At 41.2% G+C, this 27908-nt stretch overlaps 1 protein-coding gene across 1 annotated transcript in view; it reads left to right on the top strand.

The window, feature by feature from the left end:
* si:ch73-60h1.1 (calcium/calmodulin-dependent protein kinase type IV) overlaps nucleotides 1–27908 on the top strand; it is a 74952-nt gene that overhangs the window by 4619 nt on the left and 42425 nt on the right. The window contains exons 3-5 of the mRNA XM_067431701.1: nucleotides 12906–12968; nucleotides 13085–13167; nucleotides 16091–16163. Coding sequence (XP_067287802.1) covers nucleotides 12906–12968; nucleotides 13085–13167; nucleotides 16091–16163 — 219 coding nt within the window. The remainder of the gene's footprint in view (nucleotides 1–12905; nucleotides 12969–13084; nucleotides 13168–16090; nucleotides 16164–27908) is intronic.

Genomic DNA, 27908 nt, shown 5'->3' with positions numbered 1-27908 from the left:
GATTCGAGAGTGACACGCGATGACTCGCTCACAAGATGGCGACGCCCAGCTCGCCCCTATACTTTAAGCTTCAGAACGGCTTATCGGAATCCTATGGGTGACGTCACGGACACTATGTCCATATCTTTTTACAGTCTATGGTTAAGACGTGACATACGCCGGAACGCCGTTTCTGGGTCCAAGCCTCAACTCGTTTCACTTGAGAATGCCATTGATGCCCGTTTATGAGCGCTATTTATTCATATTAAACATCAAACATTTAAAGTTAAACATTTTAAATACTTACAGTCTACACAACTGTCTTTGTGCTCACAGCGTCACATACATTAATATTTTAACGATTTATAAAAGATGAATCGCTGTCTGGCCATCTGGAATTTTGGTATAGAGAAAAAGGTTATGATTACAACTTTTTTTTGTAGTATTACACCACATTGTGTTTGTATATTAGCACCGTTTGTTGTTTTTCTCTTGGTATGAGATTTGAGTTTGGACCCGGATGCGCTGCCGTGTGACGTCAGACTTAACAACTGGATTGGTCCACTAGTTCTAGTTTGATAGATCATCCTGTAGCCAATCAATCGAACAGGGAAGATGACGTCACCAAGCGACTCACGCCTCAGTTCAGCTAGCTGCTGTTGACTTGAGCTACGAGTATAACGCTATCACTATCGGCAAGGAAATACATTATTTTACTGTAATGAATATAATCTTAGGAATTTATTTGTATGATAGATGTTTTAAGGGGGTTCTCACATTTAAAACAGTCAAATGAACGTGATCACGACTGGGTGTTTACCGACGCTTGGCTGGCTGCTCAGTCCAACAAGCGGTTTACGAGTAGCCTATAATGCGTTCTTTAACACCACTGGTAGAGGAAGTACTGAATCTCTGTCATTAAAACAGTGTGTTACAGTGAAAAATTAACAAAATCCACAATCAAAATTCATATAATTTTTGTAATGCATTTTTGAGAAACTTTATGTAATTTCAGTGCATAATACCATTAATGAAACTGGAATATTAATGTAGCCTATATGTGTATATCAGAATTAAAATTTAGTTTAAACTTGTTTTTACTTCATTTTTCAAATTTTCTCACTCTTCTCTCGCTTTTTGCGTTCATTTTTATTTCCTGTCACTGTGCATACTCATTTATTATATATGACAGTGTAAACATCTCAACAACTCTTTTATTTAAAGGTTTAAATAGGTTTAAGAGAACACTTTTTATACTTGTTGGACTGAGCTGCCAAGCGTCGGTAAGCACCCAGTCGTTCATTTGACTGCTTTAATTGTGAGAATCCCCCCTAAAACGTCTATCATAAAAAAATAATAGATTCCTAAGATTATATTCATTCAACTGAGGCGTGAGTCGCTTGGTGACGTTATCCTCCCTCTTTCGATTGATTGGCTACAGGATGATCTGTCAATCTAGAACTAGTGGACCAATGGTAATGCTAAGACCCGCCCCTGATTTACATGAAACATGAACTGCAACATTTGGAAACACAAGTGCAGAATGTGGAAACAAGAGCAAAGGAGAGAACGGGCATACACAAAATGAAAATAAAAGCAGAAAACATGATTTTGTGTGCAATTCAGATCATTTTGAATTCCTTATTCAGTTTTGAGCAATATAATTTGTTTAAATGTTTTGACTCACACTTATTATTTGTATCTCTTTGACCGCGTTGTTTGTGACTCTGGGTAACTTTGCATTGTTTTGTGCATTATATTTTCACATGTGTTTTTAAAATGTTGATTCACGCTTATTATTTTTTATGCGTGACCGCAATTCAATTGGGGGGATAAAACCTACAAATAAGTAAGCAATTATGATTGCAATAATTTAAGCAACTTGACTATTATTTATTAAAGAGCTGGCCTCATGTGGTCATACTCAATTCTAGTCAGAATATGAGTCTGAAACTGCTCCATTGGGCTGTAATTATGGGGCGTGTTTCAACCAAACCAGGAAAGACATAAATTGGATAGACCAACAACCAATCAGAGCAACGAAGCAACCCATTAGGCTTGTTTGAGATGAGCAAAATCTGCGCAGAACCGATCACCGGTGATCAGCGCGAGATGCATGCCGGTTAGAAATGTGTCCGAGGGCGGTCCGCCTTGCTCTGATGTCATGCTGACGTATGTCAAAAATCTCTCGCGATGGCCAGGCGGATGTGTCGGATTCTGCAGTCGAGCGCAGTTGCTCTCCACCGACTGCGCGGAGCAAAAGCACGATGGGAAACGACTTGCTGACGACACAGCTTAATGCTTATTGGCTTAAACAACCGTGATGTATTTTTCTTTTTTTAAATGTTTGATTTTAAAACTCTGATATCATGTTTTAATGTGTATAAATTATGTGTGGATATTCCCAAACTCTCGGACAGTGCAATCTCTCTGTTGGTTATGTGATTGTTGTCATATTTATAAAAATATATAAAAACATGTATGTAATTAAAGTAAAAAAGGTCTTTCGAATGGAAATAAATAACAAAAACTTTGGGTGTCTTGTTCATAATATTTATTTTCATATAAAAGCAACAGAACTTAAATGACATCCAGTTTATCAGCAACAGAGCGCACGAGTGTGAATCCCGCGATATCCGCAACTGATCTCGCAGGTGTCTGATCCACTACGAGAAGAGAGAACTGTCCGGCTTGCCTGAACTTTTTTCACTCCTCCCCTCACTGCAGCCGCCTAGTCTCGCCTTTTTTTCAGGCGAGGCAATTGTCAAATGTCAACAGAGTTCAACTGCACTGTGTTGCCAAGTCCGCGTTTTTTCTGTGGGTTGTTTTCTATGTCTGCGGGTTAAAGCGACTATTATGTGATTATACAGACCCATGAGTGCGAATTTTAGCAGGCAACCGTGCCAAAATAACACACATTTTACCCCCCAAACACCATTTTTTCCCCGGAGAAAATACAGAAAATATAGTTTATTTAATAATAACATTTATTTTATTGAAAAATAGTTAAGGTATATGGTCACATTTGACTATGATAGTAAGGAATACCTCAGGGCTAAATACAAGAAGAGCATTACATTACAATGGGGCATCTCCATCACTCTCTATTTTAAATTGTGGTTGATGTAATAATCAATGGGCACTATGCTGTACTGTTTACCAAAAATTGCTGCAAAAACCTGTATAGTGAAGCTGTTGTCTAAGCTTTTATTAAAACTTTTTTTAATAAAATGTAAAGCTTAGACTTTGTTTCAAATCAAAACAATTTGGATTTTATTGGCCAGAGTGAGATGGTGAGACAGCTGGACGTGTGTGTCTCATGACAAATGTGTGAGAGTTGTGGCAACACTGAGACTTGAATGTGACACACCGTGTGAGTGTGAGTGTGTGTGTGTGTGTGTGTGTGTGTGTGTGTGTGTGTGTGTGTGTGTGTGTGTGTGTGTGTGTGTGTGTGTGTGTGTGTGTGTGTGTGTGTGTGTGTGTGTGTGTGTGTGTGTGTGTGTGTGTGTGTGTGAGTAAGTAAGTAAGTAACGCACAAGAGGCAGAGGGAGAGCTAAGGAAATGCAGCTGAACGGATATGAGTGTGTGCCACCTTTTAAATAGCGTAAAAAAATTTATGATAAAACGTAATATGTGGCGGCCGGTGGCCGGTCTGTGGCGGGCTGCCACAAATTAGTCTATGTGTGGAAAACACTGAAATCTCAAAATATGCAGTAATTTCATCAATTTGCCAGCGAGCGTGCTTGAGACTGACAGAAATGAATGGGGTTGAATCAAGGGGGTAATCTAGCACTCGGAAAGCGTTCCACCCATAGGGGCGGCCATTGCTAACCAAGTCATCAGCTGCTGTTAGCATCCCATTCACTCCCATTAATTTTTGCATCACTTTGACAGTGAATAACTTTACATCTGAGGCGTTTAAAGATTACATTTTTCCATTGTTTATTTCTAAAGAAACACAACGATGCATGAAAGGCTCCATTACCTTGTATCTTACACTGTCGCCCCGTAGAAGCTGTTTTTGTAAAAATAGGCTAACGATTGTGTCATAACCAACGTGACTCTGTCGCACAGTTGATAAATGACCAAATAGACAGGAGGAGATGCTCAGAAGCAATCTTTTACTGTCTATGAGACAGTCGGGGGACGTGGAGACATAAAGTCTGATAAAGTCAAGGGAGAAGAATGGGAAGAAGCCCATAGTGAGCCAAAAGCAACGAGACAAAACATTTAAGCAATGTGATTCAGATTTTACTTTCCACAACTACTAGAAGACCTACAACTGTCAGACAGGTTGCTCACGTCACATACGTCGTCAAGCTCGGTCTGAGCCTGTGCAGTTCACTCAGCCATCAGGAAGTGAGTGCCTCTTATTGACCTCACTTTCCGCCGTTGAAGTCTATGGGAAGGCTCTGTCCATTTCTTTTACTGTCTATGGGTTGAATCTAGCCTGACAAGCCAGACCCACATCAAGATGTTTGGTCTGGAAACTCACCATAGACAGGGCTCAGTCCGAGGGGCAGGATAAACGGTTGTCTTTCAAACTCCCTCTGCACGCGATAGGATAGCGGTACACCAACCGGAGCAACGACGGTGAAGGGGAGCTCGCTGACTGATTAAACATTCGCCGTATCCGGTCGGCTAAACTCCGAACACATCTTCCCTTTTTAAGAATTACTTCAGTGCCGCTCTTTGTTCTTTTCTCAGAGGAAAGCTTAACTCCAAGTCTTCCGGAGGCGCGGGCAGAGCTGATTCGAAAGACCGCCGCCGTTCGCCAGTTTCTGTGTTTACTAGAAGACTGTGTTACTAGAAGCACGCAAACGCAACTCGGCCGTCGTCATTATGGCCCCGCCCGCCGGCTCTATAGCCTACCTACACGATGTGATTGGGCCGTCCAGATTCTGAGGAATACAGCTCAGATAGGAATTGAGAGTTGCTAGAGCACACTTGCGGGCAAATTAAATTTGCTGCCGCTAGGGTGCGTCTAGATTTCTAGGCTAGGTTGAATCAACCATAGGGTCATAACTCTGTTTTTCAACGTGATTGGTTGGAGCGAGAACGTGCTATGATTGGTCAGCACAATATGGGTGTTATCTGATTGGCTTAAGTAGACGGTGGGTGGAGTCTACCTATTTGTTGATTTGTGTGAGTGTAGACGTTAGAAATGTTTCAAAATACACTGTGCTGCGATTTACAAATGTGCAAGAAGAGATCCACCAAAGCAGAGGAAGCCATCAACAAATTTGCAGAGAAAGCGATTCACAAATGAATGCAAGGCAGAGCTGTGTTTGTGATATAAAAACGTGTGGATTTTTTATTATTATTCACAAATGTCATTGTATTTATTTGTGAATTCAATTGATTTTTGTGAAACTCCTGCATATATTTGTGGGTCTCATTCTATTTATTTATGAATTTATTTCTTTTTTTTCAATTATCTCTTTACATTTATTTGTGGATAACAATCTATTTGTTTGAAATAATGCAACAATTCTAACCCCATATACTTCACTGCTGAACACTGACTGAGCCCGTGAGAGTTTCTCAGCTCACCTGATGACATACTGTATATACTCAATAGAGTGCCAAAGTTATGACGTCACTTTGTAGGCCAACCCGGAAGTTAACGGCGCATGGGTTCCCTCGATCAAAAGCCTACGCATTTTCCCCATAGACTTTTGGAAAATCGCAAACAATAAGATCTGTGTTCAACAAAGAGTTATCACCCTTACACGTTTTGTCTATCAAGATAATCTTTACAAGTTAATCCAAAATGTATATATTTTAAAGGCCTAAATAAAGCCGTCAGATATAAAATGCTAACGGTAGGCTATAAACAGACCACAGCACACCATGGTCGTGGATCAATGTCATCATCAAGCTTCCTCAAACTTTAATTTAAAAAAACGCTCGCTCATTATGATCTGCGCTGTGTATGAACACTTATCCACTTTTTCATGAGAAATATTACCCATTCATTTTTTCCAAAAATGTTAGAATATAATTGTGTTTATGCCCCTGTGAGATTTTTAATCTTTTTTAAATGTTTTATTTATGTTTATTATTTTGTTAGTTTATATAAACCTTAAAGCTACACTGTGTGATATTTTTTTTCCCATCTAGCGGTGAAAAGGTATATGACCATCCAGTGAATATTAGTTTGTTCCTCTCAATTCCGATTTCATTTTAACTTCTACGGTGGCCAAGATTAACATGGCTTCCAGTTTGACCTCGTCCATGGTGTTCCTTCAAGTGATGAGGTTACTTTAGAAAACTATTATAATTTGCAGTTATTTAATTTGTCAGTTAACATGTACGTTATGACATTTATGTAAAATGAAAAATAGCTTTACGTTTTAGTTATTTTTTTACCATTTAATTGCTAACATCATCTATCGTTATTCTGTATATTGTGTGACATCACTAGCTTAGGCAAAGTTTACATAGTAGGCTATATCATTTTCTCCGTTAGCAGAGATCAGTTGATGTGACGGAGGTGCGAGGAGAGCTAGAGGTACGCGAAAGGTGAAGCTTGAATTTACGGGTATGTCCCTCTTTGGCTAATGTACTTTCAAGATGGAGGGGCAACATGGCAACCGGCATGCGAACCCCTCACCCGTATGAATTTTCAATGGCATATTATAAACTTAAGAAAATACTTTATTATTTGAAAGAAGTAAATATACATTAATGAGCACATATATTTTTGAGATAACTAAATGCTTTTAGCTAAGAATAAACTATGCACAGTGTAGCTTTAATATTATTTTCTTTGTGATTAAGATTAGGCTATTATGCTTGATCATTGTGCCCTAAATAGACTTTAAAGATCATCTTTTACTGTATTATGTTAATTTTTTTTTTTTTTAGTTTACTGTATGTTTGCATACCATTTGCTAATTCGCCAGAGAGAAAAAAAAAACGTGTTTTTACCATCTCAGAAGCACTATATGTCCTTTTTCTTAGACGATAGATCATAGATCGAGGAGAGAACAACTATAAATCTAGACAGTGGACTTTAATTTGACGACTTGTGGTTGCATCTCGTGACAAAACGTCTTGGTTACGTATGTAACCCTCGTTCCCTGAAGGAGCGAACAGAGACGTACGTCGGACTTAGACCGACGAATTGGGATCACTTCTGGGAGCCCCTATCAGCTTCGAGATATAGAAAATGGGCCAATGAACATTGGCGTGCGTGCTTTGCATATCGCACCCCGCCCCTCTGTGCGGGTACAAAGGGGAAGCGATCGTCACGCACTGTTGTTTTTCACTGAGGAGCCGAACCCGTGGCTCGAACTGCAGTGATGGTACAGCAACTGTGGTGACGGGACGTATGTCTCCGTTCCCTCCTTCAGGAACAAGGAACAAGGGTTACATACGTAACCGAGACGTTCCCTTTCAGTCGGTCACGTTCGACATATGTCGGACTTAGAGGGTGCCCCGTCTCTGAGTCAGGAGGTCCTTCCTCAGAGGAATGGGCCAAGGAGGTGCTGTCGCAAGGAGCACTAGTTCCGAGAACCATGTCCTGTTGGGCCAGTATTGCGCCACCAACAGGACCTGCTCCTCGTCCTCCCTGACCTTGCACAGTGTCTGTGCAAGAAGGCTCACTGGGGAAAACACATGTTTGCATAGGCCCCGGGGCCAGCTGTGTGCCAGCGCTTCCATGCCGAGGGTCTCCTCAGTCAGGGAGTAAAACCACTGGCAATGGGCCGTGGGTCTACCTGATGTACGCTTGATGTTTGTTGATGTACGCTACAACTGCAGAGCTGTCTGTACGGACCAGAACGTGCTTGCCCTGGAGCAGCGTCTTGACGCGGCTCAGGGTAGGACGAACTGCTAACAACTCTAGGCAATTGATGAGCCATTGCAGTTGAGGCCCCCGTCGGCAGACTTGAAACCGCAAGCCCGTTGGACGTGGCACCCCAGCTGGTGGATGAGGCATCCGTGGAGACAATCGGATGCCTGGATACCTGTTCTAGGGGCACCCCCGCCCGTAGAAACACAGCGTCCAACCACGGGCTGAAGGTTTGGCGGCACCTCTGTGTAACTAAGACACAGAGGGATCCACTGGGCCACGGCCACTGGGAGCTCTGGGAAAGCATAGCCGTCAACTCCGGGTCCGACTCGACCGTTGCCACTCTCCCAGAGGGAGGCAGTACAGCCGAATCTTCATCCCCAGAGGACTGAAACTCCCCCTCCGATGCAGCGATCGACATCTGCTCGTCCGCGGGTGCCCCAAAAGACACCATCGGCCACGCATGTGGTGGGCCGACGGGGTCCTCCGGAAGCACCACCGTTAGTGTCCCGCGGAGGCTCACTCAACGGGTTTGCCCTAAATGTAATCCTGAGGTAACCCCGGCCATCCGTCAAAGTAGTTATATTCTGCTGGGCAGGAACAGACCTAAATCGAGCTATGGGTAGGTTGACTCCACCTTCCCGGAGGTAGGCGAGTCTCGACCTAAGCACCGAGATAGTCATGTTCCCGCAGTGAGAACACGAACTATCCACAAACACCGCCTCAGCGTGCCCTAAGCCCAGGCACGTGATATAGCGCTTGTGACCGTCAGCAGGCGACAGGGAACGACCGCATCAAGAAACGCACAGGTGGAAAGACATCCTGAAAAGGACGGCACGTCACCCGTGTAGCTCTTTTTGTGAGGAAAATTTGCTCTTTTAGGGGTTGAAGCACCCAGGGATAGACCGCGGCAGAATAAACAGGTTTTGTGTGCAGCATGTTTTCTGCTCTCACCTGAAAAAGGAACACGCCCACCTAACCAACTGTGTGTGGTGTGTGTGTGTGTGTGTGTAGTGCAATTTGCTCAGTTTGCTGTGAAAACAGCAGCTCTCTCAGCAGCAGTGAGATCGCGGTCGCGCTGTCTTGTGCCGTCTGGCCAACACGAGCAAATTCCCCTGGCACACACTCTCACTCTCACTCTCTCTCTCTCTCTCTCTCTCTCTCTCTCTCTCTCTCTCTCTCTCTCTCTCTCTCTCTCTCTCTCTCTCTCTCTCGCTAGATAGAAGGCAGTCAGATGCTTCATCAACTCCATTCGGCTCCGAAGTGAATGACAACAGTGCGTGGCGATCGCTTCCGCTTTGTACCCGCGCAGAGGGGCGGGGTGCGATATGCAAAGCATGCACGCCAATGTTCATTGGCCCGTTTTCTATATCTCGAAGCTGATAGGGGCTCCCAGCAGTGATCCCAATTCGTCGGTCTAAGTCCGGCATACGTCGAACGTAACCGACTGAAAGGGAACAAAACACCATTGTCGAACTACAGTCTCTCCACAGAAATAATGAACTGGTAATCGGTTACCTTTATATCACATATTTCTGCACAACTCGCCGTCACTTTGTTGAGCGCCATTCTCAGACACATACGAGAGAGAGAGAGAGAGAGAGAGAGAGAGAGAGAGAGAGAGAGAGAGAGAGAGAGACCAAGAGAACCAACCCTAAAGTCTTAAAGGGTTAGTTCACCCAAAAATGAAATTGATGTCATTAATGACTCACCCTAATTTTGTTCCACACCCGTAAGACCTCTGTTCATCATCGGAACACAGTTTAAGATATTTTATATTTTAGTCCCAGAACATAATGCAGTCTATGCCCACTTTACTGTCCATGTCCAGAAAGCTAATAAAGACATCATCAAAGTAGTCCATATGTGACATCAGTTGGTTGATTAGAATCTCTTGAAGCATCGAAAATACATTTTGGTCCAAAAATATCAAAAAACAGCAGTTTGGCATTTTGACGCGATCCGAACTGCTGAAATCACGTGAAATTGGCGACCCGAATCATTGATCGATTCACTGATTCATGAATTGTTTGAATCTTTTTGGAGGAACACGGAAGAGAAGACAATGCTGAATAAAGTCATAGTTTTTGATATTTTTGGACCAAAATTTATTTTCGATGCTTCAAATATATATATATATATATGTATGTATATGTATGTATGTATGTATATATATATATATATATATATATATATATATATATATATATATATATATATATACACTCCCGAACAAAATCTTAAGACCAGGGGATGCATTGCAAGTTTTACACAATTCGCACTAGTGGATCATAACCGGGTTGTAAGTGCTGCTTCAAAATGCCAAAAGAAGAAACAGGAGCAAGAGACAAAAAATAGAGTGTAGGCAATTTATTGAAAACTGCATTTAAACTGAAACAGGCCGTTCATCAGCTGATCAAAAGTTTAAGACCATAACCGAAAAATAAATGCACAACAGTACTAAAATTGTCCTACTGTTTAGGGATGGGCATTTTGTCAATTTTTCATTTCGATCATCAATAGATCTCAAAAACGAGTAATCGATTAACCGTGGGCGGGGCTTGTGTGGGGGGCGGGGCGTCTCCGTCATGGAGATATGAAACTATTTTAAGACTGTTACGAAAATGTATGTGACAAAAACATGATGTCTATGCAAATATGAACATATGGCTATAAAAAATAACTATTAGATTATGATGCATAAATGTCTTAAAGAAAAAGAAACTAAATAAATGTCTCAAATAACCCAGTCAATGATATCGGGCATTGTATTTGAGCTGCAACTGTGAATACACCACCCCTGCAGAGCTTTGCTAGAGAATTAATAGACCCCGTCAAACGCATCCTATATGAGATTAATCAGATATTTGCCTATTACAATTTACATCTGCCCAAAAGGACGCAAATGCTCATGTGAACTTGGCCAACAGGCTTGAAAACGAAACTCATTTTGAATGCGCTCTTCAACTCTAATACACGGGCAACGAAACCACAGATAATTTACAACACTTTAATCGTGTTCTTATTATAATTCTATGTAGCCTACATGACAGATTGGCGCTGCACATAATTTTATTTTTCATGATCAAAGCGAGAACAGCATCACTGCGCGTTTTTGAATCCATGAGAAACATTAAAACAGATCGACTGTTAAAAAAATGAGTAACCCTGCTGCATTATTAATATCATCGATTTTGAAAAAGAAATAGCCTATCTAAAAATAATATGACCGTCTCAAATAACTCAGAGTTGATAATGTCCGGCTGTTTGCATTTGAGCTGAAGCTGAAGAGAATGAACACCAGCCGAAATAACGGCAGCGCTTTGCTAGCTGGTTATTAAACTCAACCAAACGCCGTCCTATATGAGATTAATCAGATATAGACAACATATAATCAAGTATAAAACAAGTAAACTTACAACTTAGATCTGTGGAAAAGGACGCGGATACGCAGATGAACTTGACCGTGCTCTGACTCTGGTTGGGGATTTCATTTAGCAGCGCGCACTGATACATTATAATGCTCATTATAATGCTGTGTATGTGACAGATTGGCGTTGAACATATTGCCCTGTATTTCATGATCATTCACAGTGCTTCAGGCATCACTGCGCGCTTTAGTTTCATTTTATTTCGCGGTCTGGAAGGCATGCTGTCTAATGCTAACCAATCAGACCTCAGTTACCGTCCAAAATGCCGCAATAACCAATCCGAGAAATATACAAATATATTTTTTTAAGTCAGGGCGATCATCGTTTTAATGATCGATCGTCGCTGTCACGTTCGAGTAATCGAGTACTCGACCACTGTTGCCCATCCCTACTACCGTTCTTGTTGATCACTTCAAAAACTTGTTTCGGCATGCTTGATGCGACTGTTTCCAGGAGGCTGGTGGGAATGTTGCTCCATGTGGTGAAGATGGCTTCAAGAAGGGCATCCACGGTCTGGAACTGACCTCCATTTTTGTAAACTTCCCTTGCCATCCATCCCCAAATGTTGTCAATGGGATTTAGATCAGGGGAACACGCAGGATGGTCCAAAAGAGCAACATTATTCTCCTGGAAGAAGTCCTTCGTCAGACAGGCTTTGTGAATTGCAGCATTGTCCTGTTAAAAGCCAGTCATTACCCAGTCATTACCGCACAGACGGAGGCCCTTGGTCAAGAGCGATGCCCGCTGCAACAGATCCACATAGCCAGTCGCCTTTGACGCCCCTGCACAACCTGAAGCTCCATTTTCCCATTGAAGGAAAAAGCACCCCAGATCATGATGGAGCCTCCTCCACTGTGCCGCGTAGAAAACATCTCAGGTGGGATCTCCTTGTCATGCCAGTAACGTTGGAAGCCATCAGGACCGTCCAGGTAAAAAAAAATTCTTGTCAGAAAATAAAACTTTCTTCCACTTTTCAATGTCCCAAGTTTGGTGCTCTCTTGCAAATTCTAAACGGGCAAGTTTGTGTCGTGGGAGGAAACGTTGCCTTTGAAGACGTTTTTTGTTCTTGAAGCCCATCTCTAGCAGATGACGTCTTATGGTTATTGGGCTGCAGTCAGCATCAGTAAGAGCCTTAATTTGGGTTGAGGATCGATCTGTGTCTTCACGGCCAACCCGTCGGATCCTGCGGATCATTGCAGGTGAAATCTTTTTGGGTCTACCACTTGACTTTTTTGTCCCATAACTCTCAGGATTTTTTAAGAAATGTAAAATGACTGTCTTTCTGCGTCCAACCTCAGCAGCGATGGCGCGTTGCGAAAGGCAATCCCGCCACGTTCAAAGAGAGAAAGACTTTTTGCCTTTGCCATCAGGGGATCTTGACAGTATGACTGCTTGAAGGACAATGACATGAAAGCCATATTTTTGTGCAGATTTGACCTTTTTATGGCTATGGTCTTAATCTTTTGATCAGCTGTTGAACGGCCTGTTTGATTTTAAATGCAGCTTTCAATAAATTGATTACTCTATTTTTTTGTCTCTTGCTCCTGTTTCTTCTTTTGGCATTTTGAAGCAGCGCTTGGCGACTAAACTAAAACATTTACTAGCCAATGGTGATTCTATTGCCAAGGTGTGCATAGAGGGTTGCTGAAATTTTGAAATCCTAGAATAACTGTTTGAGGTTATTTTCATTAACTCAGATCGACAAGAAAATTGTGAGGACAGAGATTGGAGTCCTGCTGCGTCTGTCTCATCCAAATATTGTAAGATATTTATGCTCCTCTTCACATTGTTATGAAATATTTATTGTTCATTATTTTCCATGACAATATGGATGGGCTTGTTCTGATGAGACTGTTCTCACTTTGTTTTCATTCAGATTCGTTTGAAGGAAATTTTTGAGACAGAGACAGAGATCTTTCTCATCCTAGAGCTGGTCACCGGTGGAGAGCTCTTTGACAGGTATTATGTCTTATCCTCTATTATTCCAACACAATTGTCAATAGTCAGCTGAAAAGGATTGTTCACTCCAAAATTAATATTCATCATTTATTCACCCTAGAGGTGGACAGTCACTACGTACATTTACTTGAGTACTGTACTTAAGTACACTTTTTGAGTATCTGCACTTTAGTATGAGTATTATATTTTCTGAAAATTTACGACTTTTACTTCACCACATTATATCGACAAATATCATACTTTTTACTCACTACATTACTATCAAGGTCCTCAAAGTCGAAAGTCATTTTTTTAGCAGCTAGAAAGTCAGTGGATGATTTTTTTTATTTCAAAGGTTTGGGTTTTTGCAGAAAGCCTTTCAGGAATGATTTGTGTTGGGTCACGTGAAGTTCAATGATTTCCCAGCATTTTTTGAACACTAATTTTTAGTTTATAGCAAAATGAAAGAGAAAACAGATGTCAAAATGCTCATTTTGGTGAGTATTTACATAAACAAAGTTGATTATGTCTTAAGTTAAAGGGTTACTTCAGCGATTAGCATATGGTTTTGTGTCAGTAGAAACCCTGGAGTATATTCGAATGATTCTGCTCTCCCCCCTCATATCCAAAAATGCGCCAGATTGAACATGCGCTGTGAATCTATGCTGCGAGCACGGATGCGTTTACCTCAGCTCTCATCACAAGCTAATTCATGATGGTGTAATCTGACTCCTGCAGCTTGTGCCATGACACTCCCTTATGACACAGTTTTTAATTGTAGTGTCTATTCTCTAACTGAACTGATTTTGAAAATGAATGCGGTTGCGTTGCAGGGCCGTGCACAGACAAAAAAGGGGCACTATATTGAGTATCATCTTAATATAGAGAATGAATAACAAACCTTTTACAAGCATACAAAATTGTAACAATTGTATACTGTAAATACAATTGTTAGGCTGAAGTGCTAATGAAATTAATGTTGTTCTAGTTATTCTTCCCAAAAGTTGATTCTGGGCTAATTTGACCTCTTTTCTATTTTTATTTTTTATTGGAGATTTAAGTAGCAAATGAGAATCACTAAAAAAAATTGAATATATATTGAGACAAAAGGTCTTGTTTATGATTTATGTAAATCATATGCAACAGTTTTTTTAATAATAGAATATGTAAAAGTATATGCTATTTGGGGTAAAAGGCATATATATAAACAGCTGACTGACTTCCATTTGTTGACATGACATGGTTAAAATTCAGATGGTAAATATCTTAAGTTCGGTGACCATCTTAGAGGTAAAATCATATTTATAATAAAAATATGATAATAATCATATCATATCATACAAATATATTTAGTTGTTACAACGATAAAACGTATTAAACTATTATGGGATCTCAATCATTCAGTGTTTTCAGATTAGTATACTTAAACATTTGTTTTTGTATTTTAAAAATATTTTTGTATTAACATTTGAATATTTACTGAACAATAATGAATTATTTTATTAATCAAAATTAACAGAAAATACTGCAAACGTTGCTAGAGATTTTTTGCAAGTAAGTATGTAAGAGCACATTTTTCTTAGGGTGTGCTTTAGCCCCACTGTACCCTGATACAACTCATGCATATTTATAATAGCCTTTATTATCTTTATTTAATTGTAGATGCGATTAATATGGTCTAAATAAAATGTATGTTATAGATACTAGTATTAACTCGTAAAATTGATTATAATCGGAAATTTGTTTTACAGGATTTAGAGTGACAAACTGTCAGCTAAATATTCAGTATATGACGATTTACCCGCTGGCATGCTGGAGTTTGAATCCATGCTTGCACTGTTGAAACAAACAAACTACTAATTCCACGGTTCAACCACTGTCTGTAATGTGGATTGTAGTTTGTAATATACCTGTTAATTGGACGACATTCTGGAACTGTCATCTCCACAGAGAGCGGACACAGCCGCAGACTGTGAGAGATGCTGTGGAGCAAGCGGGAAAACACAGAACGGATTAGCGTAATTAGTAGATTTTTAGCGAAACAGACCACTTTTATTACGCTTTTATGGGAATCCTCTGAGCGTGAGGGAGGGAAGGGGGCAAGAGGGGCAGTGGCTCTAGCTTTTTTGGAATTGTTGTCTTTCATCCCCATGAGACAAAAATACATGTTCTGTCTTTTCTCAGTCTAGAAAGCACCAAATTAAAAAAAATAATTTCACATTTCTACTACATCAATGACCCAGTTTAAATTCAGTTTCATCTTCCCAACGCTGAAGTTCCCCTTTAACAGTTGTGAGAATATCAGATGTATATCAGTGTATTGGATCCGTGAATTTGGCCTTAAAGTAACAGCAGCTTTGTAAAGGGCTTTGTAACTTTTATACAAGTATTTGAATTAGTTTAAAGGGTTAGTTCACCCAAAAAGGCAATTTCTTTCATTAATGACTCACCCCAATGTCGTTCCACACCCGTAAGACCTCTGTTCATCCACGGAACACAGTTTAAGATAATTTAGATTTAGTTCGAGGCCTTACTGTCCTTTGAATGTAAGTGTATGCCCACTTGCTGTCCACGTCCAGAAGGTAATGAAAACATCATCAAAGTAGTCCATATCTGACATCAGTTGGTTAGTTAGACTCTTTTGAAGCGTCGACAATACATTTTGGTTTAAGTGTTTTTGTTGCAGAGCCGCACCAGGATATGTTTGCCTACACATATCTACACACTGCTAAACAGAGCACTAAATGCTACCAGATGCAACACACACACACACACACACACACACACACACACACACACACACACACACACACACACACACACACACACACACTTAAACATCAGCTGTTTATGTTTGAAAGCATATGATAGTGCTATGTTATGTGTTTTATTCTATTTATTTATTTATGCTGAATATGTCTACATGAGTTATGTGTTGTTTCAGGATTGTGGAGAGAGGCTACTACAGCGAGAGAGATGCAGCTCACGTTATCAAACAGATTCTAGAGGCTGTGGCGGTAAGATCACATAAATCATGGGATATAAAATGGGCTTTTCACCCGCACAGACTTTTTTTATTCATGTGTGAAAGGCAATACGGATAATCACACATTGATGAAGGCCTGTAAGCCACAATGCATAGGTGTACTTGTCACCTTTTTTTAAAAGAATAAGTCATGAGGAATTAAAGGCTTTTTAACTTTTTCAACACCACCGGAGTGCGTCGGAATTTTTTTATTTACTGAGGGTAATGTGGATGTGTAGCCTTCTGATCTTCACAATACAAAACTCCAAAATGTACGCATTTAGAAATCTCAATGATTTTGATGTTATAACCATGAGCTTATTAACACATTAACAACCACAGACACTTACAGGTTAATGCCATCTACTTAGCTGGCACTAAACAAAATGTTTTTATTTATTTATTTATTTATTGTAAAAGTTATTGTAATTGATATGATTTACGCATACACACAGAAGTTAGCCAGTCGTAACAAAGATAATTTACGTACAGAAGCCTTAAAGAAATATTCTATTGTTGTCATAATATTGATTACCTCAAACATTAATTTACACTTGTACCTTCTTTAAAAAGAAAAAAACAATCTGAGTCACAGTGAGGCACTAAAATAAATGTATTTGGAAATAAATGGGGCCAATTCGTTAACATCAAAATGCTCAGTATTTCAATAGTATAGCCAAGATGTAAACATGCATGTTAACATGATTTTAGTGTGTACAATTATATGCAATTGTATAACTGTGTTTCCATGAAAATTGAAAGCCATAAACCCTCAAATGACCAAAACATTTTAAGATCCAAGTTATGGCTCAAATAATGCTAAAGTTTTAACAGAAAAGATAATGTAAGTGCTTTTATAAAATTATATGTTTTACCATTCTGCTCTTATATTCCATTGTAAGTGTCTCATCGTATCCTTGTTGTTGTTGTTTTTTTGCTTTTCTTTAAATATAAATCGTGACGCATCAAAGTAATTTTTGTGGTAATCAACATTATGCCACATATGCTTTCGATTAAGCTTACTAAACCAGAATATTCCTTTAAATGTGCAGTATGAGTCTTAAAAGTACAATATACTTATTTTTTTTTTATTTTTTTTTTGAGGATCAGAGAGTAGTTTGAAAATGTAAAACATAATCTGAATGTTGTTGAAACATATATGAGGCAAATAATGACCAAATTGCATGATATAATGATACGTGTCATGGGGGACAGCAGTTGCTTTAATGCATGCTCAGCTGGAGGATTATTGTGAATGTGTTTGTGTGGCTGAACACATGTCCAGTGATGGGCTGACAGTGCAGAGATGTGGGTCAGTCTTGTCGTCACTCAAAAGCGGACGGTAGAGTAAGTGGATGCGTGTGCAGAGCTGCTAGTGAAAATATAATCTTCTCAGAGAAAAAAAAAAAAAAACTTGCAATTTTTTCCCTCAGCTTTTAATCTCCCAGAGCAAGAGGAATGTGGGGTGGAGTTACATAACAGCTCAGCAATCTGACAATGAAGCAACAATGCGGAAGCCACATGTGTAGAATGTATCTGTGCAGGTCATTTCTGTTTAATACATGTTGTCTATGACAATCTCTAGTGCTTGAATGGGACATAAGGTGCATATATGGTAATTTTGGGAAGGCTTTGTATCTGTCTTTGACCGGTCAAGGACCGTTGTTGTTTTTTCAATAGCTTAGCTAACCCAAAAAAATCCCATTTTGATTTGGCATACCCAGAAACCATAGAACACCCTAAACAGCTGCAATCTGCTAAATCCACTCAAAACACCTTTGAAAACACAAAGCAGTAACATGGCAAACAACTTAGCATTGGATTTGTGATTTTAGAAAATATAAAAATCTAGCTTTGTTTATAATTTCCTAAATTATTTGGCCAGATATTTAAAGTCCCACTGTAGGGTCTTAAAACACACTCAAGGCCTTATTATCCACCTGGCGCAATACGGCACCAGGTGGAAGGCAAGTTTTTTTGCTAGTTTCAGCCTGACACAGTTTTCACATCCTCTGCCACATTGTTTAAATAGCAAATGCATTTGCGCCCATTTCTGTGCCCATGAGTGTGCTGGTTTGAAAATAACACATTATACTCCAACACGTCTATTGCGGTCTCAAAAGTCTGGCCAGTTGATATATCCCAGTGGCAGCATAAACAAGGTGAAAAGCAATGGTCCTAACACTGAGCCTTGCGGCACTCCATACTATACTTGTGATCGGTGTGACATCTTTTCATTTACTCTTCATTTACTGCTACAAACTGATAACAGTCAGATAAGTACGATTTAAACCATGCCTATGCAATTCCACTAATGCCAACATATTTTTTGAGTCTATTCAAAAGAATATTGTAATCGATAGTATCAAATGCGGCTCTAAGATCGAGTAACACTAATAGAGATACACCCACGATCAGATGATAAGAGTAAATCACATTGGCCATCCGTCATAAATAATTAGGCAAATTTCCAACTTTCACTGGCGCGAGCAAACAAGCACATTAAAAGCGAAAGCATTCCTATCTGTTAGATGCGCGAGAGGCGACGCGACAACAAATTCTCAACATTAAACTGATTGCGCGTTCAATATCGGACACACTAAAGCACTCGCTGGGCACGAGGAGATTGATGCGGTGGTCTGGGAAGAGTCTGGGGATTTGTTTAAGTTTTTTTTGTTAATATTTCGAATTAATAGGCTATTAATAAAAAGTAGCAGTAATAAAACCGGAAAAAATCACTCATTTTTTCTCGCATTTGTCCAATCCCGCCTATGCCACGGGCGGGCCCTGGCTGTAATTTAGATACATTTTTAAGATGGTAGAATGCCGTTTTACAGATGCTAGAAACATGGCTTCAAATTAAAGATTTGTATCAAAGAGCACACCCGGGCTCCTAACTGACGAGCATAACAGCATAACAATGAAAACTAACACCATGCTTCCTAATGATATCTCCTAGTGGTAGCATTTTTTTAATAAGTGGTTTAATAATAGCCAATTTAAATATCCTAGTGACAAGGAAGAATTAATGATATAAGAAAAGAATCTATGATCTCTGGAAGAGATTAGTTGGTAGTTAGGGTCGAGCATATATGTTGTTGATTTTGATGATTTAATGAGTTTAGCCACTTTATTCTTCTCCTATAGCAGTCAATGAGTGTAATTGTTCCTCAGTGACACTACAATGTACTGTCTGGTGTGATACTGTAGTAGACTGCATGGTTATATATTTTGTTCCTAATATTATCAATCTTGCACGGAAAAGAAGTTCATCATTACTGCTGAGCTGTTAACAAACATCAGACGTTGAAGCTTTATTTTTGTTTAAGTTAGTCACTGTATTGAATAAATACCTAGGGTTGTGTTACAACCGGCTCAATATTGCAACATGGACCAGCAAGTAGTGAACAAGAATGATGGAACACATCCGGAAATTCCTCAGCAGCAACGTAACCTGAACTGACAGGTAGCGGAGTGACAATGGGTAACGGAACTACATCTGGCCACACACGCTCAGCAGCCAGATTATTACCCAAAATCACATCCACTCCTCTCACCGGCAGTGACGGCCAAATACCCATAATCACTTCATCACTTACTAATTCAGATTGCAACACAACTTTATGAAACGGAACTGACATACTTGTAAGTGCTATCCTCTGAACCAGTACACTTTTTCCCAAACTCGAAACTGATGAAAACGGCAAAACAGACTTTAAAATAAATGATTCCATAGCACCTGTATCTCACAAAATCAGGCATATTGTCCCCTAGGCATTTTCTCCATGTTTAATGAAAAATCAGTTTTCCGAACATTTGGCCTAGAGTAACTATTTCTATAATTCCTACCCCTCTATTCACTCGATAATCACCAATACTTCTATGCGTCAAAACAAAATCATTGGCCAACACTGCAGCCTACCCAGCAATATTAGGTTTATTCTCATTAATATAGGTAGCAATATTCTCAGGAATTATATACTTGAGCTGCTCAGTGAAAATCAACACCCGCAGGCCTCAAACGTATCGACATTAGAAGTAGCGCACCAATGATAAAAATGCCAGCAGATGTTATAGAGACCTTACTCAGTTACAGGGCTCCGTCTACGACGAGATTGTACAGCATCAAATGAAATGTTTTTGCTTCTTGGTGTAGAGACCATGAGGTTGACCCAGTTAACTGCCCAGTGGCTTCAGTGCTGGAGTTCCTCCAAAATCATTTCTCTGCAGGGCTTACCCCGCCCACACTCAAGGTGTAGGTGGCTGCTATTGTAGCTTTCCACGCTCCTTTAAGTGATGGGTCCTTGGGTTGGCACCAATTGGTTGTACGGTTCCTCCGTGGGGCACGGAGGATGAGGCCTGTAGCCCGTACCAGAGTTCCTACATGGGATCTGGCGGTGGTGCTCAAAGGGTTGGTTGAGATCCCCTTCGAGCCACTGGATTGGGTAGAACCTAAGAACATGACCCTAAAAGTGGCATTTCTCTTGGCAATCACTTCTCTGAGGAGAGTGGGGGATCTCCAGGCCTTGGCAGTGATGCCAACTTGCCTGGAGTTTGCCCCCGGAGGAGTTAAAGCCCTCTTACACCCTAGGCCAGGCTATGCGCCTATAGTGCCTTCTAGTGTGGTCAGGTCCTTGGTTCTTTAGGCATTTCATCGCCCGCCCCACGTGACGACGGAAGAAGGTAGACTTTTTCTTGTGCCCAGTCAGGGCCCTGAGGATATATTTGGAAAGGTCAGCTCAATGGAGGAAATCAGTTTTGGCTCGCTTATATCGCAATAATTGACGCTACTACGCACCGGTCTCCCCTTTATAGCTTCCGGGTATGCCATCACATCTACGTCATGACGCAAAAACCAATCAGGATTGGACTAGTTTCATTCATACTTCAGATCCGCTGATGTTTAGGGTGTATCCTCAAATTCGTTGTTCCGATGCAGTGCTCGGTCCCTCTCAGGAAACATGGGTTATATACATAACCCGAGACGATTTCTGTGATCCTACGTCAAATCCACCTATTACTATTTCCCGCACCCAAGTTAGCATGCCACAATCAATCAATTTGTTCTTAACCAACGTTCGCAATTCATCTTTTCATAACTGTTTATCAATCCTCGCCAGCTTATACCTCTCTACAATCCCCCACAATTGCTGCTTCAAACATAAATTTAATTTCTCTTCTGACGGGAAGCTTACAAACTCTTCTAACGATGCCATATCAAATCACAGAACGATGAAGCCACAGACAACTAATACCGCTGGCGCAGAGCTGAACTATCGGTCCAGACCCACAACCACGGTAGTGCACTCAACCCAGGAATTCACCAAAAACAACAAACAAACTACAACCTACCCGGGGAGCAAACCAAACTGTGAGCCGCATTAACTTACCTGTTCGAAGCCAAACCAGCCGAACGTGAACATAATGCGCCACTACCAAACATAAGCACACCTGATCCTCTTCACTAATTACCACTCCATGTGCCTCTCAGAAAAGAAAAGAAAAAAATGGACGAGCCCCCATATGTTTCAACCGGCTCAATATTGCAACATGAATGGGAGGCAACATGGACCAGCAAGTAGTGAACAAGAATAATTTATTACCTAAACAACATAAGAACAAAGTAAATTAACAATCAGCAATCAGTATTTTTGTAAGCCAGTAGTGAAAGCGTGCATGGAAGTGTAATGTAAGCATGAATCTGAATGAACGCAACAAATTAGTATAACCAAAGATAACAAAACAGCAGCCGCTCAGACAAGTGCAGTCACATCCTAGTCCCCCTTCACAATCATAGGGCTGCAGCTCTTATAAACCTGGGAACGAGCGTCAGGTGGGAAACCACACCCCCACTAAACAGCACACCTGCAGACAACACAAGACACACAGAAGAACAAAACAGGCCCAGCACGAACTGGGCCTCTAACTGTTGTGTTTGTTTTCTTCTGAGATAGTCGAGAAATAAGCTATTCTATCAGTTTTTATGACCTTTCTGTATACAATCATGCTCTCTTTCCACGAAATACAAAAAATCTTGGGTTTTGTTTTCTTCCAGCTGTACTCCATTTTTCTGGTGCGGTTTTAAGGGCCTGCGTGTGCTCATTGTACCATGGTGTTGGACTAGTTTATTTGATGTTCTTTAAGTGCAGGAGAGCAACTATGTCTAAAGTGCTGTAAAAGAGAGATTCAGTAGTTTCTGTCGCAACATTGAGTTCCTTATGGCTATCTGGGATGCTGAGGAGATGAAACTGATGAGGAAGATTATTTACAAAGCAATCTTTAGTGGCAGCAGTGATAGTCCTGCCATATTGGCTACAGGAAGTAGACGGGGCCCAGTCCGTCTACTTCCTGACCTGGGCCCCAGTTAGTCAAGGTTTAGCTCTAAGACTATATGTCAGTTTACTAGAGAAAAGTGATAACATCCCTGGAGGGATACCATCTCTTTTCAACAGGTCAGGTCTACCCCAAAAGCTTTCGCAATTGTCTATAAACCCTGTTATTTTGCCGACACCACTTTAATTCACCACTTATTTCTGCTAACTATCTTATCACTTATTTTAACAGGGAGGGGGCCAGAACAAAAAACGTTATCATGCCATCATACAGGAGTTCACCTCTTTAATGTTATTTTTGTTGATCTCCTACTGGCGAACATCATTAGTGCCGACATGAATAATAATTTTAAAGAATTTATAATTAGCATTAGCCAGCACTATTACATTTGCTTTGATGTCAAGCGCTCTGGCTCCCGGTAAACATGCAACTAGGCTTTCACATTCTGTGGGTATTAAAGTTATTTGATATGGGAAGGAAGTAGGCAGGAACCTAACATTTAAAAGACTTTAATAATAAAAAACATACATATAACATCAAGTCGTCCCTCGTTCTATTATATTCCCGGTACTCCCAAATAATCTTCCTCATCAGTTCCTTCTCCTCTGCATCCCAGATAGCCTAGAGGAACTGGATGTTGCAACAGAACTATTGACTCTTTCTTTTCCAGCACTTTAGACACAGTTGCTCCCCGGTGCATAAAAAAGAGAAAAGAAAATAGTCCAACGCCTTGGTACAACGAGCACAGTTGGGCCCTTAAAACAGCAGCCAGAAAAATGTAGTGCGGCTGCAAGGAAACAAAACTGGAGATTTTCGCAATTCATGGAGAGAGAGCATGATTGCATACAGAAAGGTCATAAAAACTACTAGATCTGCTTATTTATCGACTCTCTTCTAAGATACCTATGCATTTATTTGTCCAAAAATAAAACTTCAACTTCTGATGTTTGTAAACTGCACAGCAGTAATGACTTCATGATCTTTACTATAAGATTGATAATATTAGGAATACAATTATAACCATGTAGCCATCTACTACAGTATTACATCAGAAATCTACCGTTTCAAATCTACCGTTTCTGTCAAAAATACTAGAAAAGGCAGTGTCTTCACAATTTTGTTCCTTTTTTAAAAAGAATCTGTGAGGATTTCCAGTCAGGACTTAGACCGTATCATAGTACTGAGACTGTTCTCATCAGAGTTACATGATTTACTCTTATCATCTGATCATGGTTGTATCTCTCTATTAGTGTTACTTGATCTTAGCACTGCATTTGATACTATCGACCACAACATTCTTCTGAATAGACTCAAAACTTATGTTGGCATAAGTGAAATTGCACTGGTATGGTTATCGTACCAGTGCCGTTATCAGTTTGTAGCAGTAAATGAAGAGTTGTCACACCGATCACAAGTATGAAATACTGCAAGGCTAAGTTTTAGGACCATTGCTTTTTACCACTGGGAGATATCATTAGGAAGCATGGCATTAGTTTTCATGGTTATGCTGAAGATACTCAGCTCTATATTTTTTCACACCCTGATGAAACTTAACAATTCATAAGATTAACGCATAGCTGAGTGCATAGCTGATATTTAAAAAAAAATGGATGAATAATAATTTCCTGCAACTTACAGTGCCTTGTGAAAGTATTCGGCCCCCTTGAACTTTGCAACCTTTTGCCACATTTCAGACTTCAAACATAAAGATATAAAACTGTAATTTTTTTTAAAGAATCAACAACAAGTGGGACACAATCATGAAGTGGAACAAAATGTATTGGATATTTCAAACTTTTTAAACAAATCAAAAACTGAAAAATTGGGCGTGCAAAATTATTCGGCCCCCTTAAGTTAATACTTTGTAGCGCCACATTTGCTGCGATTACAGCTGTAAGTCGCTTGGGGTATGTCTCTATCAGTTTTGCACATCGAGAGACTGAATTTTTTGCCTATTCCTCCTTCCCTGCAGAACAGCTCGAGCTCAGTGAGGTTGAATGGAGAGCGTTTGTGAACAGCAGTTTTCAGTTCTTTCCACAGATTCTGGACTGGACTTTGACTTGGCCATTCTAACACCTGGATATGTTTATTTTTGAACCATTCCATTGTAGATTTTGCTTTATGTTTTGGATCATTGTCTTGTTGGAAGACAAATCTCCGTCCCAGTCTCAGGTCTTTTGCAGACTCCATCAGGTTTTCTTCCAGAATTGTCCTGTATTTGGCTCCATCCATCTTCCCATCAATTTGAACCATATTCCCTGTCCCTGCCGAAGAAAAGCAGGCCCAAACCATGATGCTGCCACCACCATGTTTGACAGTGGGGATTGTGTGTTCAGGGTGATGAGCTGTGTTACTTTTAGGCCAAACATAACGTTTTGCATTGTTGCCAAAAAGTTCAATTTTGGTTTCATTTGACCAGAGCACCTTCTTCCATATGTTGGGTGTGTCTCCCAGGTGGCTTGTGGCAACTTTAATTGACACTTTTTATGGATATCTTTAAGAGTGGCTTTCTTCTTGCCACTCTTCCATAAAGGCCAGATTTGTGCAGTATACGACTGATTGTTGTCCTATGGACAGAATCTCCCACCTCAGCTGTAGATCTCTGCAGTTCATCTAGAGTGATCATGTACCTCTTGGCTGCATCTCTGATCAGTCTTCTCCTTGTATGAGCTTAAACTTTATAGGGACGGCCAGGTTTTGGTAGATTTGCAGTGGTCTGATAGTCCTTCCCTTTCAATATTATTGCTTGCACAGTGTTCCTTGGGATGTTTAAAGCTTGAGAAATCTTTTTGTATCCAAATCCAGCTTTAAACTCCTCCACAACAGTATCTCGGTCCTGCCTGGTGTGTTCCTTGTTCTTCATGATGCTCTTTGCGCTTTAAACGGACCTCTGAGACTATCACAGTGCAGGTGCATTTATACAGAGACTTGATATCACACAGGTGGATTCTATTTATCATCATTAGTAATTTAGGTCAACATTGGATCATTCAGAGATCCTCACTGAACTTCTGGAGAGAGTTTTCTGCACTGAAAGTAAAGGGGCCGAATAATTTTGCACGCCCAATTTTTCAGTTTTTTATTTGTTAAAAAAGTTTGAAATATCCAATAAATTTCATTCCACTTCATGATTGTGTCCCACTTGTTGTTGATTCTTCACAAAACAATTACAGTATTATATCTTTATGTTTGAAGCCTGAAATATGGCAAAAGGTTGCAAAGTTCAAGGGGGGCGAATACTTTCGCAAGGCACTGTAATTCAGAAAAAAATGTCAGCACAGTCCTGTGAGAGCCGCCAGCGCAGTCCAGTCAGAGCTGTCAGTTGTCAGCACAGTTTTCATATCAAAGTCTCCTGTTAAGGATAAAACCTTTCAGTCTTCAGCCATCACGGACACATTCCTGTGTTCCTGGGTGTCGTTGATGAACCGATTGAGGAGGCCAAGGCTTCCTATCCACATTGGGGCTTGATAGCTAAATTGGCAGATCCATCTTTGAGTATGGGCAGAAAAGCTGGCTTTCCTAAGCCTCTATCCTTTAGTATTCTTGCTGATGTTTCTAAATCCCTGAGTTTATTTGGTCTTCCTCTCTTCCTCTGTGCTTTCAATTATGGCAGTGGTGCTATTTGTCCATATGGCTTTGAATACAACAGCTACACATAATTCAGAGTTTGTTCTCGAGCCAGAGTCTATTTCTGAACCCAAGCCTGTCTTAGTCTACAAGTCACTTCCTGATCCTGAGTCTCTTTCTGAACACGAGCCTGAGCCTGTACGGTGGCGCCGCTCGGATTGCTTCATATGAGACCGCTTCAGCACTGGCTTTGCGATCCAGTCCCGAGATGGGCATGGCAGTCTGGCACGCTCCGGGTCCCAGTGACTCGGCTTGCAGACAGACACTCACCCTGTGGTCAAACCTCAGCTTTTTACGGGCTGGCATACCTTTAGAACAAGTTTCCAGGCATATTGTTGTGTCAGCAGATGCCTCCACCATGGGTTGGGGTGCCATGTGCAATGGACATGCTGCTGCGGGCTACTGGACAGGACCCCAGCACCTCCTGCGTGACAATTGCCTCGAGTTGCTGGCAGTACGGTTCTTCCGAGCGTTGCTGAAGAGTCAACATGTACTAGTCAGGTCAGACAACACGGCTGTTGTAGCGTACATCAACCACTAGGGTGGTCTACACTCCCGCCGCATGTCCCAACTCGCCCACCATCTCATTTTGTGGAGTCAGAAGCATCTGAGGTCCCTTTGTCCTGTCCATATCCCGGGGATCCTGAACCGTGCAACCGACAAGCCCTCACGGCTTCAGCCACTCCCTGGGGTATGGAGACTCCATCCCCAGATGGTCCAGCTGATTGGGATCAGTTCGGGGGATGCACAGGTAGATCTGTTTGCCTCCCACGACTCGTCCCATTGCAGCCTGTATTATTCCCTGACTGAAATATGTGTATCCCCCCATGAGGCTTTTTGCACAGGTTCTGTCCAAGGTCAGAGAGAACAAGGAGCAGGTCATTTGGTCACCCCGTACTGGCACAAAGAACTCCTACTCCTTGCGACAGCCCCTCCCTGGCCGATTCCTCTGAGACAGGACCTCCTCTCTCAGAGATGGGGATCTAACCTCCACGTGTGGCAACCTGGATGGGACGCAGCAGGTTTGAGTACCCTACCACCTCCCGTGGTGGCTACCATCACTTCCGCTTGGGCTGAGTCTACGAGACCTTCCACCTGAAGTGGAACCTCTTCGTCACCTGGTGTTCTTCTCGCCAAGAAGACCCCTGGAAATGCCCAATCGGGTCTGTGCTATCGTTCCTCCAAGGGTTGGTTCAAAGGCTGTCTCCTTCCACCCTCAAGATTTATGTGGCCACTATCACTGCCTATCATCACCTCTTGGACAACAAACCGGTAAGTCAGCATGACCTGATAATCAGGTTCCTGAGGGGAGCAAGGAGACTACATCCTCTCGCTCACCTCGTGCCCTCTTGGGACCTCTCAGTAGTCTTAGATGCTCTGCAGAGGGCTCCCTTTGAGCCTTTGCGGTCAGTAGATGTTAAGTTCTTGTCTATGAAGACGACGCTCCTGACTGCATTGGCCTCCATAAAGAGGGTAGGGGATCTGCACGTATTTTCGGTTGACAAAGCTTGCCTGGATTTCGGGCCGGGTGACTCTCACGTGATCCTGAGACCCCGGCCTGGATATGTGCCCAAGGTTCCCACCACTCCATTCAGATACCAGGTGGTGAACCTGCAAGCTCTGCCTTTGGAGGAGGCAGACCCAGCCTTGGCCCTGCTCTGTCCAGTATGCGCTCTCCGCGCTTACGTTGTCAGGACACGGTGTTTCAGGACCTCAGACCAGCTCTTTGTCTGTTTTGGTGGGAAGCTGAAAGGGAAGGCTCTCTCAAAGCAAAGGT

This window comes from Pseudorasbora parva, chromosome 22, assembly GCF_024679245.1.
Source record: "Pseudorasbora parva isolate DD20220531a chromosome 22, ASM2467924v1, whole genome shotgun sequence".
NCBI lineage: Eukaryota > Metazoa > Chordata > Actinopteri > Cypriniformes > Gobionidae > Pseudorasbora > Pseudorasbora parva.
Note: the sequence above shows the minus strand (reverse complement) of the source record. Positions and strands in the feature narration are given on the sequence as shown.